This window comes from Coregonus lavaretus (assembly GCF_964263955.1).
Source record: "Coregonus lavaretus genome assembly, chromosome: 32".
Classification (NCBI taxonomy): Eukaryota; Metazoa; Chordata; class Actinopteri; order Salmoniformes; family Salmonidae; genus Coregonus; species Coregonus lavaretus.
The window spans coordinates 13,944,014-13,964,061 of record NC_140019.1 but is presented as its reverse complement, the minus strand read 5'-3'; the positions used below and the strand labels follow the sequence as shown (position 1 = coordinate 13,964,061).

Here is a 20,048-nt window from a genome sequence, read left to right as displayed (position 1 = left end):
ACTGCTACAGACCTATATCCATCCTGCCCTGCCTTTCGAAAGTATTCGAAAGCCAAGTTAACAAACAGATCATCGACCATTTCGAATACCACCGTACCTTCTCCGCTATGCAATCCGGTTTCCGAGCTGGTCACGGGTGCACTTCAGCCACGCTCAAGGTCCTAAACGATATTATAACCGCGATTGATAATAGACAGTACTGTGCAGCCGTCTTCATCGACCTGGCCAAAGCTTTCGACTCTGTCAACCACCGCATTCTTATTGGCAGACTAAATAGCCTTGGTTTCTCAAATGACTGCCTCGCCTGGTTCACCAACTACTTCTCAGATAGAGTTCAGTGTGTAAAATCGGAGGGCCTGTTGTCTGGACCTATGGCAGTCTCTATGGGGGTGCCACAGGGTTCAATTCTTGGGCCGACACTTTTCTCTGTGTATATCAATGATGTCGCTCTTGCTGCTGGTGACTCTCAGATTCACCTCTACGCAGACGACACCATTTTGTATACATCTGGCCCTTCATTGGACACTGTGTTAACAAACCTCCAAACGAGCTTCAATGCCATACAACAATCCTTCAGTAGCCTCCAACTGCTCTTAAACACTAGTAAAACTAAATGCATGCTTTTCAATCGAACGCTGCTGGCACCCGCCCACCCGACTAGAATCACCACTCTCGACGGGTCTGACCTAGAGTATGTGGACAACTACAAATACCTAGGTGTCTGGTTAGACTGTAAACTCAACTTCCAGACTCACATAAAGAATCTCCAATCCAAAGTTAAATCTAGAATCGGCTTCCTATTTCGCAATAAAGCCTCCTTCACTCATGCTGCCAAACATGCCCTCGTAAAACTGACTATCCTACCGATCCTTGACTTCGGCGATGTAATTTACAAAATAGCCTCCAACACTCTACTCAGCAAATTGGATGTAGTCTATCACAGTGCCATCCGTTTTGTCTCCAAAGCCCCATACACTACCCACCACTGTGACCTGTACGCTCTTGTTGGCTGGTCCTCACTACATGTTCGTCGTCAAACCCACTGGCTCCAGGCCATCTATAAATCACTGCTAGGCAAATCCCCGCCTTATCTTAGCTCATTGGTCACCATAGCAGCACCCACTCGTAGTCTGCGCTCCAGCAGGTATATCTCACTGGTCATTCCCAAAGCCAACACCTCCTTTGGCCGCCATTCCTTCCAGTTCTCTGCTGCCAATGACTGGAACGAATTGCAAAAATCTCTGAAGCTGGAGACTCTTATCTCCCTCAATAACTTTAAGCATCAGTTGTCAGAGCACCTTACCGATCACTGCACCTGTACACAGCCCATCCGAAATTAGCCCACCCAACTACCTCATCCCTATATTGTTATTTATTTTGCTCTTTTGCACCCCAGTATCTCTATTTGCACATAATCTCTTGCACATCTAGCATTCCAGTGTTAATACTATTGTAATTATTATGCACTATAGCCTATTTATTGCCTTACCTCCATAACTTGCTACATTTGCACACACTGTATATATATTTTCTGTTGTATTTCTGACTTTATGTTTTTTTTTTTTTTTTTTTTTTTACCCCATATGTAACTCTGTTGTTTTTATTGCACTACTTTGCTTTATCTTGGCCAGGTCGCAGTTGTAAATGAGAACCTGTTCTCAACTGGCTTACCTGGTTAAATAAAGGTGAAATAAAAAAAATAATAAAAAAGATAGCATCACTGGAGGCACCGATTGAGCCGGTCTCCGCGTGTATGGGGGGTGGAACAAAGGAACTATTTGAGGCAGTTTGAGAGGGACTTGGGGCTCTAAAGTGAAATTGTATAATAAGAACTAACTGGAACAGCAATAGGCAAGGCATATTGAAATGGGAGAGAGGCATAAAGCAATCACAGGTGTTATTCGAGAGAGCTAAGACAACAACTGGTAATGGCGATGAAAGTTGGGGCTGAGGCTAAACAGATAAACAGGACAGGGTACCGTGTAAAGGAACAGTCCAGCAGGCATCAGCTGTGTAGCTGAGTGATCATAAGGTCCAGAGAACAGCAATATGTGAGTCCGAGGGCAGTTCGAATTGGTGCTACAGCACAGCGAGCAGGAAGCACGGCTGTTGTTTGCATGTGCTAGCGGGCTGGGGCTAGCAGATGGATCTTCGTGGTCATCGCAACGGGAAGCCTGTTGAAACCACAGACGATTACGTCGGCAGACCAGTTGTGATGGATCGGCGGGGCTCCGTGTCGACTCTAGGAGGTCCCGTCCGCTTGACAGAGAGGTAGATAGCCGGGAGATGGGCCTGACTCGAGGCTAGCTCAAGGCTGATTAGCCAACAACAATATCCATTTGGTTGCAGCTAGCTAGTTGCGATGATCCGGTGTTAAAGGTCCAGTGATTCAGTGATTCCGACAGAAAAAACGATATGTTCTGGGTCGATAACTCGCTGTGCAGACAGTGCAGACTGGCCGATAATAGTCCAGGCTAGAGCTGGCTGGTAGGTAGTGCAGACCACGGACAAGGGTGAAAAACCGCTAACGGTGGCTAATAGCAAGTTGCTAGTTACCTGGCTACTCCCGTCCGGGAGACAGAGAGGTCTCCCGAGTGGCGCAGTGGTCTAAGGCACTTCATCGCAGTGCTAGCTGTGCCACTAGAGATCCTGGTTCGAATCCAGGCTCTGTCGTAGGCGGCCGCGACCGGGAGACCCATGGGGCGGCGCACAATTGGCCCAGCGTCATCCAGGGAAGGGGAGGGAATGGCCGGCAGGGATGTAGCTCAGTTGGTAGAGCATGGTGTTTGCAATGCCAGGGTTGTGGGTTCGATTCCCACGGGGGTATAAAAAATTATAATAATGTAAGTCGCTCTGGATAAGAGCGTCTGCTAAATGACGTAAATGTAAATGTAATTCCCACGGGGGGCCAATTAATAATGTATGCACTCACACATAAGTCGCTTTGGATAAGAGCGTCTGCTAAATGACTAAAATGTAAAATAGCCTGGATATGGGCCTGGCTTGAGGCTAGCTCAAGGCTAACTGGTGCTTGCTTTGGGGGCAGTGGTGATTAGCCAACAGCAACATCCATTTGCGATAGTTGCGATCTGGTGTTAATGTCCAGTTATTCCGGCAGAAAATAGTGGCTAATAGCAAGTAGCTAGCTAGTTTCAACTGGAGATTCTAGATAAAAGGTAAGTCAATAATAGAATCCGTTCCACTTTGAGTGAGGCGGGTTGCAGGAAAGTATATTTAGTAGAAGGATGAAAAGTGTGATAGGGAAATATGTACAAAAAAGAAAAACAAAAAACAGGCTATTTACACGGACACACAGAGTACACGACCGCACTGCTACGCCATAATGGATCAATGCCAGGGTTGTGGGTTCGATTCCCATGGGGGGCCAGTATATAAAAAAATAAATGTATGCTGTCACTCTGGATAAGAGCGTCTGCTAAATGACTAAAATGTAAATGTAAAATATATACATTCTACAGACCCTACTGAGTATTCCCTACAACACTTTTACTGAGGCAGCTAGAATAGTTTTGCTCTATAAGCCAATATGTATTCCCATATACAATGATTCACATTGTTGCCAATGGAATTGGTGTAGTAAAAGGCTAGCAACACTCCATATTATTCAGAGCCCCATGAAATGACACCATATATACATTCTACAGACCCTACTGAGTATTCTACAATACTTTTACTGCGGAACCTAGAATAGTTTTTGCCAATAGGTATTAAATATATAGTGATTTGCATTGGGGGCATTTATTTGAAGTTGGAACATATTTTAAAACCCAAATATAATGCAAATGTCACTTAAATATGTTTAGACAATTGTTTTTCATATATCATTAATAAATACAGGTTGTTGACAATATTACGTAGGGAGCTTTTATTTTAAAAAATGTCCGAATTTCCATGACCCGGAAGTACTTTTTTTGTGTTGCTGATGAGACGTTCATTTTATAGCTCAATGGACGAGACGCTGGAGACGCTGATGACGCTAATGGGGGGGTGGGGGGTTTACAGTAAAAAATATATATTTCACGGGGGGTTGACTGAAGAGAGATAAGGGGGCGGTAGTAGGCGAGAAAGACCTGTGTATGAATCTAAATTGAACTTACTTTTTGTATGTCGGTTAGTTTTTTTGTGACCGCTGCCGCGTGTTGTATCGTATGCGACGATTCATTCGGAAAGACACAGCAACAGGGCATAGAACTATAGGATGTCGCGGACAGTTTCAGCTTTTTGGATGGGGATGCACGATTAGCACAGTGAAACGCAACGCGGAAAATATTTAAAAGGGAGAATGCGAATGGTTAGAAGAGATCGAATTCAAATAAAATTGAAACAATGTAGCATCGCTGCGGCATTCCATATAGCTAGAAGGACTACTAGAGTAGAAAATAGAGCGCTAGTTAACAAATATACACGCAACGTTACTTATCAGAAAAGCTCAAACAGTCTGTAGAAAGCTGGTTGAAACAAATAGTTCGTTGGTGTCCCCTGCTACCAAAGAAGACAGAAGAAAAAAAACTCAAATATGCTACGGAGAAGACTGAACCGTTTGGTATGTATGCAACACACATCGCTAGCCTGCCACCCGGCACTCAAGTTTAAGCTGCATATTTGGTATCTATAGCCAGGGGTGTATTCACTAGGACCCAAACAGAACGGAACGAAACAGTGAGGGACCTACCTGAATTTGTCCAGTAGAAACTCGTTGCTAAACGTTTTCCTTTTGGAGTAAACTGTTTCCGTAGCAAAACGTTTTGGACTAATGATTACACCCCTTCCAACGTTGGCGGGTTAACTAGTTGAGTATTTAGCCAGTTTCATTTTGCTGATCTGTCAAGCAATTATCAAGATGGCTAATGTCCTCTCAGCTATGAGTGATGCCACTTGCTACCCACGAAAGCATGTTTACTAGTAGTATTACCAACGGCTATAATTTTTGTAACTATACTGTTAAAGGGACAGTAGCTTATTGGCTACAATATTACTATCATGGCTTTGACACTATCATTATGTTGTAAATATATCATTGTATCAAAATGAACGTGTGTTATCTGAACAACACAAACATTATTTGTAGCATACAGCATTTGTAGTTATGAGTCACAGGTTGTCAATTTAAGTAAAACATTGCCTGATTTGAGCAATTTTGCCATTTAGTGGAAATTGATCAGCAAAGTTTCCCTCTTTACATAGACCTTTCTCACCCAGAGTGAACAGTAGTTTATCCCAAGGGGGTGGGTACAAGCTATCTACTTTCTGGTAGGTAAGTCTTCTCAGATGGTCAGTTAAAAACAACTGATCTTAGAGAACAGGTTGTCATTGCCTTTCCACTTGAATGTGATGTTAATTTATAGTAATTAAATTATGGTTACCCTGTTTATTATGGTCCTGTATTTAAAGTAGCCAATCATAATTGGTTTCTGTTTAACTAAAAGTTGTTTCTGTCTTGGTTGAATTTCACAATTGTCAGTGAATTTCAACCATAAGTTTGATTCTGCGCATTACGGGTTTTAGTCCTTAAATCATCGGTGGTTGATTGTCCTCATCATAGATGAAGCATGGATCAAGTTCTTATCCACAGGCACAGTCACAAGCTTCTGTCAATGAACACATTTTTACTGCCTTTTTATAGTCCTACCCTCCAATAACCTGTTGTCACTATTAGGTTTTATCCTCCAGAGTCAATGTGAGCAGTATAGAAACTGGCAGTGAAGGAAGAAAAGCAATATAAGAATTATGCAGCCTGACCCTCTTCCCAGCCTCTTTATGTGTTGCCAGGTCAGCATATTTTTCTGCCTCCTGAGCTGTGTGCTCCTGTAATTTCATTTTTGTGTGAGCTGCAAATAAAATTTTGTGTGGAGCTGCCAGCCACGCTGTCATTGATGCGCATTGTGCCGTTATCTCAAGCTCTGGTTTTCTGCCTCCTAATTCACGCCACCATCCCATTCGCTCAGGGGGAGGGGGGGTATACATGATGGTACATTACAGGAGGAGAGAGAGAGAGGGAGAGGAAGAGAGACTCAATCCAAAGGAGTTCTGAAGAGGAATCGTGAGCATCACTTGTCTTCCCCCTATGATGCACTGTGCCGCTAAAGCCCTGAGTGTCTTCACAAAGTCTTTAATGATGGCTGTGGAAACAGAACGAGTGGTGCTGGGCTTTACGTCGGGAAGCTCCAGAGGTTGTAATGCTCTGACGGGAATGCAGAATCATGTTCTCTCAAGCCCTTGAAGGCAGCAGCTAGATCTGTGAAGAGGTGGAGCCTGGCGGAAATGCGATAGTATTCCATTTGGAAACCCCTTCCTTGACTCTGAGGGAAGAGCACAGACACATCAAGCAGTGGCGACCCGTCCTTCAGGGCAGGTGGGGCAGAGCCTGTGTTGCGTGTTATTTTGGCATTAATATATGTCACATATCAGTTTGCAAACAATGTCAAAAAAATTAAATAATCATTGAGTTAATAAAGCAGCAAACAAACAAGGTCTCTTTTTTGCTTTCTTGAGTAAGGCAGCTCCAAAATGCAGGTGTTTCAGCCTAGCTCAGTGCTTTCTATAGTGGTGGGGTAGCCAGCAGAAAATACGGAGCATAGGGGTTGGTATTGTTCTCTAGTTGCGCTGTGATTGGCTCAGTGTTCTGTCACTCATGGGGACACTACGTCAACGCAAAATATACGGGGAGAGCTCAAATTCAAGCCCCTTGGGTGCTGCCATAGAGTTACATTAGAAGTGCCCATCCAAGAAGGCTCAAGGTCATTTGCCACAGATAAAATGACGTCAAATCAAGTTATCTACCATAGATAGCTTTGATTGGACTGATCATGTCAACATCACACTTTCAAAATCTTAGCTAGCAAGCTAGACAAGCAGTCCTCATTATGCATCACGTAGACAATCTACTGGCAAATCCTTTTCAATCCTTTTCATATGAAGATAAATTATAGATAAAACATATCGGTGCTCATCGGCCATTGGACATTAACATTACACAAGAAGTTGGAAATTGCAAATTCAACAATGAGTGGTTTGGAAGGAATCAGTGGCTAACTGCAAGTGTTGCAAAGCAATCACTAGCCTGCTATTCAGTGGAGTGGGTGTGTGGTCAAAGTCTGGGTTTAAGGGTCTCTTTTCCAGGCATAAAAGGATAAACATTCACATTCCATGCGTAACTGGAGCTGTCTTTTTGCATACTGTCTATGCAGTCAGGTCTCTCAATTCAAGTGCATAGCTTACATAAGGACATTTGTTTTGCTGTTTATTTGTACAAGCACTTCAAAGGACAGCACAGCAGAAGTGCATTCAGGATAATATGCAGGCTTAAGATCAAACTTTTGTCACAATGGTGCATTCAAAAGCCATTATCCTTCGTGCCCTCACTGTCTGATTTCAGTTTCTATTCATTAAACACACATTTCTAGCAATTATGAAATGAAGTGCTTGTTATTCTGGAGCTTTCATGCTGGACAGTTTTTAAATTCCCTCCATTCCATCCAGATTATGTAAAAACTTTCTACCCTAGATACAGTATGACATTTTCCAACCCCCCCCAAATAGTTCAATATATATTTAGTTTAGTCAAAATAGAAAATGGACTTTAGCTTGCGCTTTGACATTCTCTAAGGAAGCATGATGGTGACGCAGACCTCCGAGATCTAAGGGTAGAGATGGTGGGGTTCACCGCTTGGTTGTGTTAACCAACAGTGGCTTTGACCAAAAAAAGACTGCAAAAGTTTGATGTGCGAGGGCCAGAGCATTTCGGCAGTTTTGTTCCCACTGCCTCCTCTCTCTGTTGTGGTGTGAGGTCCATCTAACAGATGGGCTGCTGTAGTCTCAGGTTTTTTCAGCAGGCTTGGCTGCACATCCTGCTGCAGGTGGACACATTGACTGTTCTGGAGCACAGCCCATCTCGGCCCTGCTGCCTCCATGCTGCTGTGATCCAAGCGCTAATAAGCAGGCCCTTGCCTGGCAGGGAATGTTGTCTCGTATCAGTGCTTTCCAAGCGTGCATGTCAAACAGAATGTGGGAGCTGCTGGGCACTATGCACCTGCTTCTCAGGTCGACCCAGGGAGAAGAGCCTCCCCTCTGCAGCAGTCCACAGCCACCACTCACAAGGATTGTCCCGTGATCCAATTCCCCTCCTTCTACACAAACATTGTTCACTGCTGTGACCTGACAGCCAGTCTCTTGTGTTAGAAGACCTTCTCAGTTATGATTCTTCTGAGAGCAATGGTGTTTCGTTTCAGGCGGAGCGTTCACTGGTTGTCTTGACGTAACCATAGAGGCCCTGGGGCTACCGGTATACATTTTAAACAGCCAGTTAGAAGCTGCACATGTCCCTCACTGATGCAGTTTCTCTGCTGAGGAGGCGCCTGACTTTGGATGGTTCCAGATGTCCATTTCTGGCATAGCCAGCCAACTCAATGTTTACTGTTCACTACACTATTTAGCAGTCTCTTTTCCAAATCTTCCATTAGACTGTATTGTGGTATTTAGACATCATCGCTTATGGTCCACACAGTGTATGCCATTTAGCAAAAGCTTTTATCCAAAGCGCCTTGCAGTCATGCGTGCATACATTTTACGCATGGATGGTTCCGGGAATCAAATCCACTACCCTGGCGTTGCAAGCGCCATGCTCTACCAACTGAGCTACAGAGGACCACACCACTTGTTGGGAAAGAGGGGGGTAGTTTGTCAAGTGATGAGTGCGAACTGGCTGTCAAGACTGGCGGCAGCCTTGGGAGGAGTTTTGGGGAGTAATGGAGGGAGTGCTCTGGGAGGGTAAGAGTGCACAGAGAGGCCAAAGGCCTGGGCAGCCGCAGTGTGTGATTTATTTGGCCTGTTTTCACCAGGAGAGCTGTGTATTGATTAGAGCTGTGCTTTGTTTTGCCGCCATCAGTCTTGGGCCCCGTACTGGCTGGCGGACAGAAGTGCTTACTCCAGACTTATTTTTCTCTTCTCCCTGCTCCGCTCTCCACCCAATAAGGAAAACCCAGCCACTGGAGCTCATCTGCACCACACAGCAGGATAGAACGGTAGCGGGCTGGTGGGGACAGGCTGATGGAGCACAGAGAGCCTGGCCCTGATTTGACTGAACCTGAGGAAATGGAGGGGAATACAGTGGGTTTTCCTGTTGTAACCCCCGCACTCCCTGTCTCACTGCACCTAATGGACAGGCTTTCGGGGGCTGGGGGCGACGGGGAGAGGTGGTCTGGGGGAGATAAGGGAGCTACGGGGGCACCGTTGCTTTTGTGGTGGTTTTCCATCTGCAGTCTAAAAGCAAGGTTCAATTCTCAGTTTGTACCTTTAAATAATTCACTCATCTTCATTTATTTTAAATTCTCCTCACAACGCTGCTCCTCTCCTGAACCGGCGTATCCTCGCCGGGGTAGCGACACTTAAAATCCATTCTCGTCATCCATATATTTATAAAGGCTCATCCAGAGAATCCGTCTGTCGTGCTCCAGCGCCAGCATTACCCAGAGAGCGTTTGCAGTGCAATGTGAAGAAAATTCTGAAATGTGTGTGGGGCAGGGTTTCTGGACATTTGACCGGCAGCATTTTAATTTACCGGACATTTAAAGAAATGTACCGTAATGTGATTAGGACGACCACCCATTGCTTTTAGAATGACAAATCTGGTAATTCATCTTAACAGAACATGCAACTCGGAAGCAACGGCGTGCGTCATTGTTATCGATTTTGAAGATGTTAGAATACATTGGCAGCACGTCCATAAGGCTAGGGGAAGCTAAGGTTTCCCTAAAGTACATTTTATTAAATTGCCAAAATTATATAGCCTAATTTAGCTTACTCATGTATATACAGAAATAAATAAAATCATTCAAAATGGGCTACTACACCAGAAAGAATGATATGGCCACAGAGGATTATTAGCTTCATAAAAAACAAATGCAATTTGGGCAGAGTGCGTGGCAAAGACCAAATAGATGATTTGAGTTCCGACTCAGTGAAAAGCAGAGACCCAGCCAGAAATATCACTATATTTAAAAACACAATTGTGGAAAAAGTTGGCTATTGCTGTAAAGAAATGACAATTGAAAGACTTCATTCACTCTTTTAGTTATACAAATTCTCAACTTAATTGAGAGAAAAGTAGGCCATCTTTTTGGCACCAGTGGCGAACATCAGCCATATCTCAGTGTGTGTGTGCATAGTCACTGTCTTTATCATTGGGTCAATAATTTCCTCCTCCAGGTTAGATGGACGTCATATTTTATTTGTGTCTCCCCTTCTCGTAGGTCTAATATATGGATCAGACAACGTCGTTTTTATTGATCTGTTTGTCAATGTCAGCAGAGTAGGCTACCCTGTAATTTTTGTCGTATTAAGAAAGATTCTGCTAATGTCTCATCATATAAAGTGTAGTATAATTGCATGAAATGTGCTTATAAAAGGCCAACATTTTCCTCAGCAAATAAATAAATATAGCCTACACCCTGCATTGAAGAGTTATTGTGTTATATTAGCCTAATTATGACTATCAAATCATCACATTAGGAATAGTAGGCTATCTTACGTAAGTCTGCAAATGCAAGGAAGCATGGAATGATTTATTATGAAGTTGCATTTTTATGGTAAAAAGTTGCTTCCCCAAACTTGAAACCCACGTGCTGCCTATTTTAGAATATCTGCCAACATTTAATTTTCCTCAGCCAATAACACGAGTAACAAACAGCAAAATCACTAGTCTATGTCAATCTACTATCCCCCATAGTAGAAAAGTTGACCTATTCTATTGGTCAGCTTGTTGTTCTGTGCGAGAAAAATATTGCCTATTCCAAACAAACTCTGGGACCGTTGTGGGATAGCTCCCAAATTCATACAACCAGTTGGCCTAGGCTACATAAAAATAAATATTTAAAGCTATGAGGCTCATGCAACAGATCAGAACATTTAGCATAAAATGTTGATAAACGATTTCTTCACATTATAAGCGCAGGCAGTAGACTACGCGCGAACGTTCTTTCTATAATGCAACACCATTGTGAGTGGTTTCATGTGACCGATGAAAATATCAGTTAGAAATTAAGAAAAATAGGAGATCTAAAGATGCATCAACTAGCATGGGTTACTAATATGACTAGGATTGTGCCTTTGGCTGCAGGACAAAGAAATAAAGTTGATTTTGGAAACCAATAGAACATGAGGAAGGATTTCCACTAGATGTTGGAACATTGCTGCGGGGACTTGCTTCCATTCAGCCACAAGAGCATTAGTGAGGTCGGGCACTGATGTTGGGCGATTAGGCCTGGCTCGCAGTTGGCGTTCCAATTCATCCCAAAGGTGTTCGATGGGGTCGAGGTCAGGGCTCTGTGCAGGCCAGTCAAGTTCTTCCACATCGATCTCGACAAAACAGTTCTGTATGGACCTCACTTTGTGCACGGGGGCATTGTCATAATGAAACGGGAAAGGGCCTTCCCAAACTGTTGCCACAAAGTTGGAAGCACAGAATCATCTAGAATGTGGTATGCTGTAGCGTTAAGATTTCCTTTCACTGGAACTAAGCGTTCTAGCCCGAACCATGAAAAACAGCCCCAGACCATTTATTCCTCCTCCACCAAACTTTACAGTTGGCACTATGCATTCGGGCAAGTAGTGCTCTCCTGGCATCCGCCAAAACCAGATTCGTCCATCGGACTGCCAGATGGCGAAGCGTGATTCATCACTCCAGAGAACGCATTTCTACTGCTCCAGAGCTTTACACCACTCCACCCAACACTTGGCATTGCGCATGGTGATCTTAGGCTTGTGTGCAGCTGCTCGGCCATGGAAACCCATTTCATGATGCTCCCGACGAACAGTTATTGTGCTGACGTTGCTTCCAGAGGCAGTTTGGAACTTGGTAGTGAGTGTTGCAACCGAAGACAGACGATTTTTACACTCTACAGCACTCGGTTGTCCCGTTCTGTGAGCTTATGTGGCCTACCACTTCGCGGCTGAGCCGTTGTTGCTCCTAGACATTTCTACTTCACAATAACACCACTTACAGTTGATCGGGGCAGCTCTAGCAGGGCAGAAATTTGACTAACTGATTTGTTGGAAAGGTGGCATCCTATGACTGTGCTACATTGAAAATCACTGAGCTCTTCAATACGGGCCATTCTACTGCCAATGTTTGTCTATGGAGATTGCATGGCTGTGTGCTCAATTTTATACACCTGTCAGCAACGGGTGTGGCTGAAATAGCCAAATCCACTAATTTGAAGGGGGTGTCCACATACACTTTTTGCCACCTGAAACGATAATTGTTGACACAGGAGAGCGAAACCGCAACCTCCTTACAAGGGTTTAACAAGTGTTGGTTGACACATACTCTTGCAAATGCGTGCGCAGCCCCCAGTTATACAACAGCACAATGATTTACCTTCAGAGCAAACTCTCATGCCGACGCAGCCGGCATCACTCAGCCACGGGGAGAAAAATGAGTCTCTGGTCATGACTGACTGGGAAGGAGTAGAAGGAGCGGCCCCACTCAAACAAAGCGTAGCCTGCGGCACAGAGGAAGGAAGGAGCCACATAGATGTTTGTTTTTTGTGGCTGCATGATAAAGAAAGCTGACCCCACTCAGTTCAAGTACATAGCTTACATAAGGACATTTGTTTTGCTGTTTATTTGTACCAGCATTTCAAAGGACAGCACAGTAGAAGTGAATTCAGGATAATGTGTAGGTTTAAGATCAAACTTTTGTCACAATGGTGCATTCAGAAGCCATTATCCTTCGTGCCCTCTGTTTCAGTTTCTTTTCATTAAACGCATTTCTAGCAATTATGAAATGAAGTGCTTTTTATTATGGAGAATTCTATGCTTTCATTCTGGAGAGTTTTTATTTTATTCCCTCCTTCATTCCATCAAGAGTATGTGAAAACTGTAATACTTTCTACCCTAGATACAGTATGACCCCCCCCCCCCCCCAAAAAAAAAATGCAACTTAGGACAATTGCGCTTGGTGCATTATAAAAGATAATGACATTAAGATGAAAATATCTCCCGCCGTATCGGAAGGCTTCCTGCGCCTGACGTGGCGACGGGATGAAAGCCACCGCGCAGCGCACTCTGTAGTCAGCCTATACAATACGCTTACTGCAGCAGCATCGCAGGCACCTGAACCAGGCGGAATGTCTGCTGCTCCTTCCATCCTCCCACCCACTCTCTGTGTACGCACTTGGTTCAGGAAAACCATATTCCAGTAATGGCGGTGCTACTCTAAATTCACTCTTTAATTATAGATTAAAGTGTGACTCTGGTGCTGCTTGAAATATACTTCACTTTTCCCGGTCTTTAAATATGAGGTGCAGAGAATTTCCTCCTAAGACCCTGGAGAACAATTCATTAATGTCACCCCTTCCAGTACTGACTGAGTCAGGCTACAGCAGGGCTGGAGGGCCAGAAGGTTCTGGACTCAGGCTCAAGCTGTATAAAGGTTGAGTCATTTTCCTCCTCCTTTAAACAGGACGGCCTTGTTAAAAACAGTGTGGAGGTCCGTAAACTAGGCCTAGTTACAGAATAACTTGACGCTCAAAATTGAAACTGTGAACAGCTGAACAAACACGCCTAATGTGACACAATCTTTGAACTAGAATAGCCAGGCTTGGAGCCAACCCGTTCTGAGCCAAAATGGAGCCCATCCGCTGAGTGTCTGAGTGTGTTGGCTATATGTAATCTGTGCTGCATACTAGGCTTGGGCTATACACCGTATACAGGGGTACTTAGACCACATGGGCGGCAGGTAGTTTAGTGGTTAAGAGCGTTGTGCCAGTAACCGAAAGGTCGCTGGTTCTAATCCCCGAGCCGACTAGGTGAAAAATCTGTCGATGTGCCCTTGAGCAAGGCACTTAACCCTAATTGCTCATGTAAGTCGCTCTGGATAAGAGCGTCTGCTAAATGACTAAAATGTAAATGTATACCAACAGTTTTGGGTTGGGGGCCACCCCACCTTGCGGAGTTGTGTGCTACGCCACTGCTTATAACTATGTTAACTATCTAAGATGTGCCAAATTAAATTATATCCAGCATTTGGTTTGCTAACATGCTAGCTAGGTGGCAAGATCAAGCTTCTTGGTTACAAAAGGGACAATTAATCCCCTCCTGGATCAAGATCCATGTTACCTAAATTGTTGTGTAGGCTAATCCCTGATCAGCATGTATAGCCAGATGAGTTGTCTCCGGCGGTAGCTCAGACTACTTTTATTCCGGTAAAACACAATTTTCAACAGCACATGTTATCAAAATAACCTAGCAAATTACATTGGTTATCACTCAACTAATAAAGCCTAATATTGCGCAAGCCATTTTACAAACATTTGAATGCTGAAGGTGACTCACAGATCTGCCAGATCAGGAATAGGCCTACCTCTTGTTGGTCAGCACTTGAAGCTGCGCATAGCGGAGTTTGACTAGGCTACTGATTGCCTAGGATTGTTCAGCATGCAAAATGACTTGTAGATCAATGACTGTCAACACCATTACATGCTTAGTTAAACACTAACGGAGAGGACGCTGTTTTCACAAAATATTAGGTATTTTCGGAACTGGCGATTCGTAACATTTGAATCGATTTCCTGACGATGCATGCTACATTTGGATGCACTCATATCTTAAACATTTGAACTGGGGACCTATGCATATCTGTTAATCTTTACATCCCTAGTATGATTCACTTGTAATACAGGATGTGCAATCTCCCTTTTCAAGAAAAAGCATTTCTTGCTTATGGCCACCAGTTAGGCATATCCTCTCACAACACGGATGTCTGAGGTCTTGAAAAAACATTCCCACAATAGTCAGCAGCACAATATCTATCACTAGCTTACTTTAGTACACTACTCTATTCAGCTCTAGATGGATCCCGAAGTGAGGTCTAGCATAGTTTCTTTCCTCCCCGGTGTAATGCAGGCCAGTCCACAGTACAAGGATGGTACAGTACAGTGTCCGCCAGCTGCAGCTGCAGAGATGCTACTGAAACAGTGGGCCTTTTCCATTCAACAGCAGCTCTTTAGGACGAACCGGTCCTCAATTCAAGTTGCCATTGTCCTAATAATAAACTATGGTGCTACTCAGCACTGTCTGCGAATGGCAGTCAGGAGAGGCATAAGAACTACAATGGGCCTTTGTGGGTGAACCAGTGATGGAGGTGACACCATAGTTTCATGATGGTACGATGTCTCTAAGCCACATAGTCTGAACTGTAGGCTAATCGTAGATGCAAGGTTTGAAGTCTGGTGGAAACCATTGGCTGGAGCCTGTAAGTTAATCATGACTAGTTGAATGCGTGATTTGAAACTGAGTGAATGAGAGTAAGAGAAGGCAAGAGGTAGTCAGACGAGGAGGAGTAAGATGGTGAGAGTGGTAGAGTAAGATGGTGAGAGTGGTAGAGTAAGATGGTGAGAGTGGTAGAGTAAGATGGTGAGAGTGGTAGAGTAAGATGGTGAGAGTGGTAGAGTAAGATGGTGAGAGTGGTAGAGTAAGATGGTGAGAGTGGTAGAGTAAGATGGTGAGAGTGGTAGAGTAAGATGGTGAGAGTGGTAGAGTAAGATGGTGAGAGTGGTAGAGTAAGATGGTGAGAGTGGTAGAGTAAGATGGTGAGAGTGGTAGAGTAAGATGGTGAGAGTGGTAGAGTAAGATGGTGAGAGTGGTAGAGTAAGATGGTGAGAGTGGTAGAGTGCGCGAGAGAGGAGTGCCAGCACAAGTACTGCAGTGAATAACAGCATTGGTGCCCTGTGTGTTGCCTGTGTTCAAACATTATGCACTCACTGTTACCTAGCAGATTTGCTTTATAATTTAGCAGTTTTCGCACATAGTCATCCATTTACATTACATTTACGTCATTTAGCAGACGCTCTTATCCAGAGCGACTTATCATCCCCATCTCTTGATGAATTCCAAGATTTTAGGATCAAGATCTGTTTGCATTACATCCGCCGCATTGAAATAGGCTACTTGTGTTTTGACAATCTATCTATTGTTCACAAAAAACTATTGTTAACTAAAACAGTTCAGTCAGTTTGTATATTCTAGGCTGTTTGGTTTGTCCCTTCATGTGATCCATGTGTACTCATTGAACCATTTCCATCTGCTTCCTTGTTCCGGGGTTTCCCCTCCCATTTCCCTGTGTGCTCCTGTGGCTGAGGGCAAGTTGTGTACTAGGCTAAATGGCAGGTGAGCTAGCCTTGTAGTCACCCAGTCTCCTACTCCCTTTGAAGGAACCGCCGTATTATAGAGTAGTAAACCTTGTCTAGATAAGTGGCTGTTTAGTCAGACCAGGCCTAAACAAGTTCATCATTAATTGAGACCTGGTGACGCCCTACACACACACACACACACACAGGCCTACATGTTTGTTGTTTCCTGTGGGGTTAACAATAAAGCAACTGTACTGGCACTTACGTAGGCTGTCCTCCAATTCCCCTGTATGAGGAAGTTGTTTCCGTCTGGAGAGCTATTTGAAACCGATGCTCTGATTTTTTTTTATATTAACATGGCTTTTGCACAGCGCTGCTGCCTTTGCCCTCTGAGTAGTCAAAAGCAGGTGTCGTTGGGGCAAGTGCAGTGCATGAAGAAGTACTGTAGTTGGTCTCCAGTGTTCCCTCTCTCCATGCCCTGCACTTCAAACCTCATTAAACAAGGAAGTAGGAGATTGTGGCATTCCTTATGAGGCTTATATACAGCAACAAGCTTACAACTGCATTTTACAATAGAGGACTTTGAGGGGACTGACCATTTTATGTTTTGTTCTCCTGTTTCCTGTATTTAGTTTCCCCAACCAACAAAGAATACAGCCCAGCCTACATTACAGATCTTTTTTTAACCTTAAACATTGTCATTGATTACTTTTTAAATCATGTTTAAAGTGACTTTATTTTGAATTCGTTTAAATGTTTTCATTTTCTGTAGCAAACAGCTGCTTTGCTCGTTTGACCATTAAAATCATATTCACCATATCCAGGCAAATGATATGCGAAACAAATTCAGAGACGCCCTCTCTCTGTTCTACAGAATATGCTTTTTCTGACCTCAATAGCACCTGCAGTCACAGGCTTTTATTCTGTTAGCGTACATCATGATATCAGGGCCCACTCTGCCCAGGGCTCCACAAGCCACTTGTCATGTTCACTCACTCACAGATACCAAGTGACAACAGCCAGTATCAACTTTAGGATTGTGTTCAGGAGCTCATTGCTGCTGCTGCCTCTATTTCCCTACTTGACTTGAGCAACTCAGCACCCCCCAGCCAGCCTTGTCTGTCAATTTCACTTGGAGATTCAGGCCTCAGAAGCAGCAAGCCCATCTATTCCTCTGGGCAGCTGATATATCATTTTAAAGTGTGTCCTCGCGTGCTTGTTTGTTTTTGTGAGGGTAACTATGTGTGCCTGTGTTTTTGTGTGTGTTGTCAGTTGGGCTTGAAGAGTGCTTGTCTTCTCCTTCGCTGAGGAGACCCAGGTTAGTGTTGGCAGTGTGGATTGCAGTATGGCTGTGATAAAAGCACCATGCCGTTGTCATCTGCTGGTCTCCAGGAGTAGCTAGCTGCTGTGTGTTTTGCATCGTGGTGGCCGACTGCCAAGCAGAGATGGGTTTTCAGGAAGGGGAGGAGAGCCCTGTTCGAAGTTAAACCATGCGCACTACACAGCCAGTAGCCTAATCAGTAGAGGCTTATCTTTAGTGCAGACAATGTACTACATTATATATCTATAGGCTAAGCAGCACTATATAAAGGTCAAAGAAATTCAGACTAAACGCATGATGCAAGCCATTAGGCTATACTTGTATTTGTCTTGGTGGCAGCACCATAACCACACTGCATGTAATAACAGCAGAGTCTCGGAACCCAGGCCAGAACCAAATCTCACATGTAATAAATAGTAAGTCTGTCACGGGTGACTAAACTCATATGTAGGTGAGTGATGCATCAAAAACAACTGAAGCTGCACTTGTACACTATCTCACCGGTTCATGTATTGAGAAATGAATTAACAAAACTTCTATACTAGTCCATTCAGACATTTGACATATTCTAGGTATGGGGAAAAGGCCTATATGTATTTTTGTCCGTAACAGGAACATTGTGTTTGTGATGAACATTGTGATTTCACTGGTCAGTTACTGGTGAGATGTTGTGACAGGGCACGGTGTCATCAGACTGTGAAGTCATCATCCGGGGTTTGGCAACGGCTAAATACAGCATTCTGTTGCCTCCGCTTTGAATAGCGTGTGTTTTTCTTCCCGGTACCAATTCGTACCTGTTTTACAATGTGTTTCTTTCCCAGCAATTGGGTCTCGGCTCAATTGAGTGTTCCATGTTGGTTTTATTGATCCCCATCCCCTTATTGTAGCTAATGCATTTTCATCAAGCAGGAATCTACTGTCGAACGTTGACGTCCTGTAACAATGCAAAAATGAATTTGGCCCTCATGTTTAACTGAAATTCAATCAATGACCATTCAAACCAGCTGTTTTTATCTAGTGGACTCCAGGGGGTTCTCATTGGACCGCTACCTCTTTTAATATGCCATTTCATTTAAGACATGATTTGTATTCTCCAAAGTGTCTTATGTTTCTGTCGAAAAACGTCTCGTTGGTCTGCATCCAGGAAATCCAGTTTGTGGCTGGTTGTTCAGTAACTTCTTGATTTAAATTAAATCCCCAGTCTGTGTTTACAGACTGTGGCTGTAACCTTGGGGCAGCATTGCAACAACGTTGCTCTCGCGTTTAATGACTCTCAAAGAGCGAGTCGGATGCAGATACAAAATAGGATATGGGTAACTAACCCACAGAGGTCTCTGGCTGACTGGCTCAGCGGCTCTAAAGTCGAAGCTGAGCACACCAGGATTCTCTGCTTCAAGGCTAATTTGTTTTGTAAATTGTTCCTTTATTTGCAGTGTGAAATTTGCATTATCCAGGGAGGGTAGGTTGTGTGTGATTTAGTTTCTGTGCTGCCCTTCTTTACCCGATGTTCTATCTTTAGGGATGCATTGTCTTGTTTACCTGTGTCGTCAATCTTTAATGGTGTTATTAGGATGGAAGAAGCCATTTTGAAGTGTACTTCAATGAGTAACGAGAGTCCCTCAGAGGTAGAACTGTTAAGAATAAGATTAGCTTCTTTGGCTTCCAATCCATAGTGTGGGCTACATAAGGTTTGAGTTACTCGGCCTATTTCCTGTTTGCTAAAAAACCTGGATGTGTTTTTGTCCTTGGATCCGGTTGTGCTTCCTCTCTCCCCTCCTCTCCCTGGCACTTGGGTCCATCCGGTCTGTCCTGGTGACTGTTGGAGGAGCGGTATGCTATGCCTGGTGGGCAGTGGATTACAGGTTTGAACTGAGGTGTGAACAACACTGCCTCTCTCTCATGCCTGACGGAGCATTATGCAATCTCTTTGCTCTTCCCGGACTGGGAGGCAAAAGGAATGTCTGCATCTGAAGTTCTCCAGAGGGAGACAATTGCTTTGGGAATTTCACTCAACCTTTTAATGAGAAGCAAGTGATTGCGTAAGCGTCTGTCTTTAGGTAGGCTATGTTTTTCTTCATATGCAAAGCTAATGAGGCTACCCGGACTCAAGTCTGTGCTTTGATCTAACCTGCCCCCTGTACAGTCGGTGGACAGCGCAGTGTCCAGATGGCCTTTGTTCACACTTCCAAGGTACCGTGGCACTGGTCCAGGATGAGATCAGCTGCCTGTCAGTGGCGGCTGTGAACAGCACACATGGCTCTGGCTCCAGTGCATTAGAGATCCTGGAGCTGAATAGCCTTAATAATTCACTTCCTTCGTAATAGCTGTGGAGCTTGTGCTTTTAGCCAGGCAGGAATACCACAATGTAGGGTCTGGGGCTGTTGTTGAGTGGAGGTGCTAGAAGAGTCAGAGTGGTTCAGAAGTCATGGGCCAGAGGTAAAGGCAGGGTGTCGTCTCCAGTTAAGTGGAGAAAGGAGGGTTTATAGTGGAGTATTAGCCCGCCTTCACTCCCTGTCTCATCTGTTCTCCTGAGGAGGAGGTGGCTGCTCAGCCCAAGCCCACTGGAAAGAGAGTGCGAA

General features: G+C 44.2%; 1 protein-coding gene across 1 annotated transcript in view; it reads left to right on the top strand.

Moving 5' to 3' along the window:
* Positions 1–4,019: 4,019 nt before the first annotated feature.
* Positions 4,020–20,048, top strand: part of LOC311107743 (phospholipid-transporting ATPase IG-like) — a 66,242-nt gene continuing 50,213 nt past the window's right edge. The window contains exon 1 of the mRNA XM_084150262.1: positions 4,020–4,564. Within this exon, the coding sequence (XP_084006388.1) occupies positions 4,538–4,564 (27 nt within the window). The 5' untranslated portion in view covers positions 4,020–4,537. The remainder of the gene's footprint in view (positions 4,565–20,048) is intronic.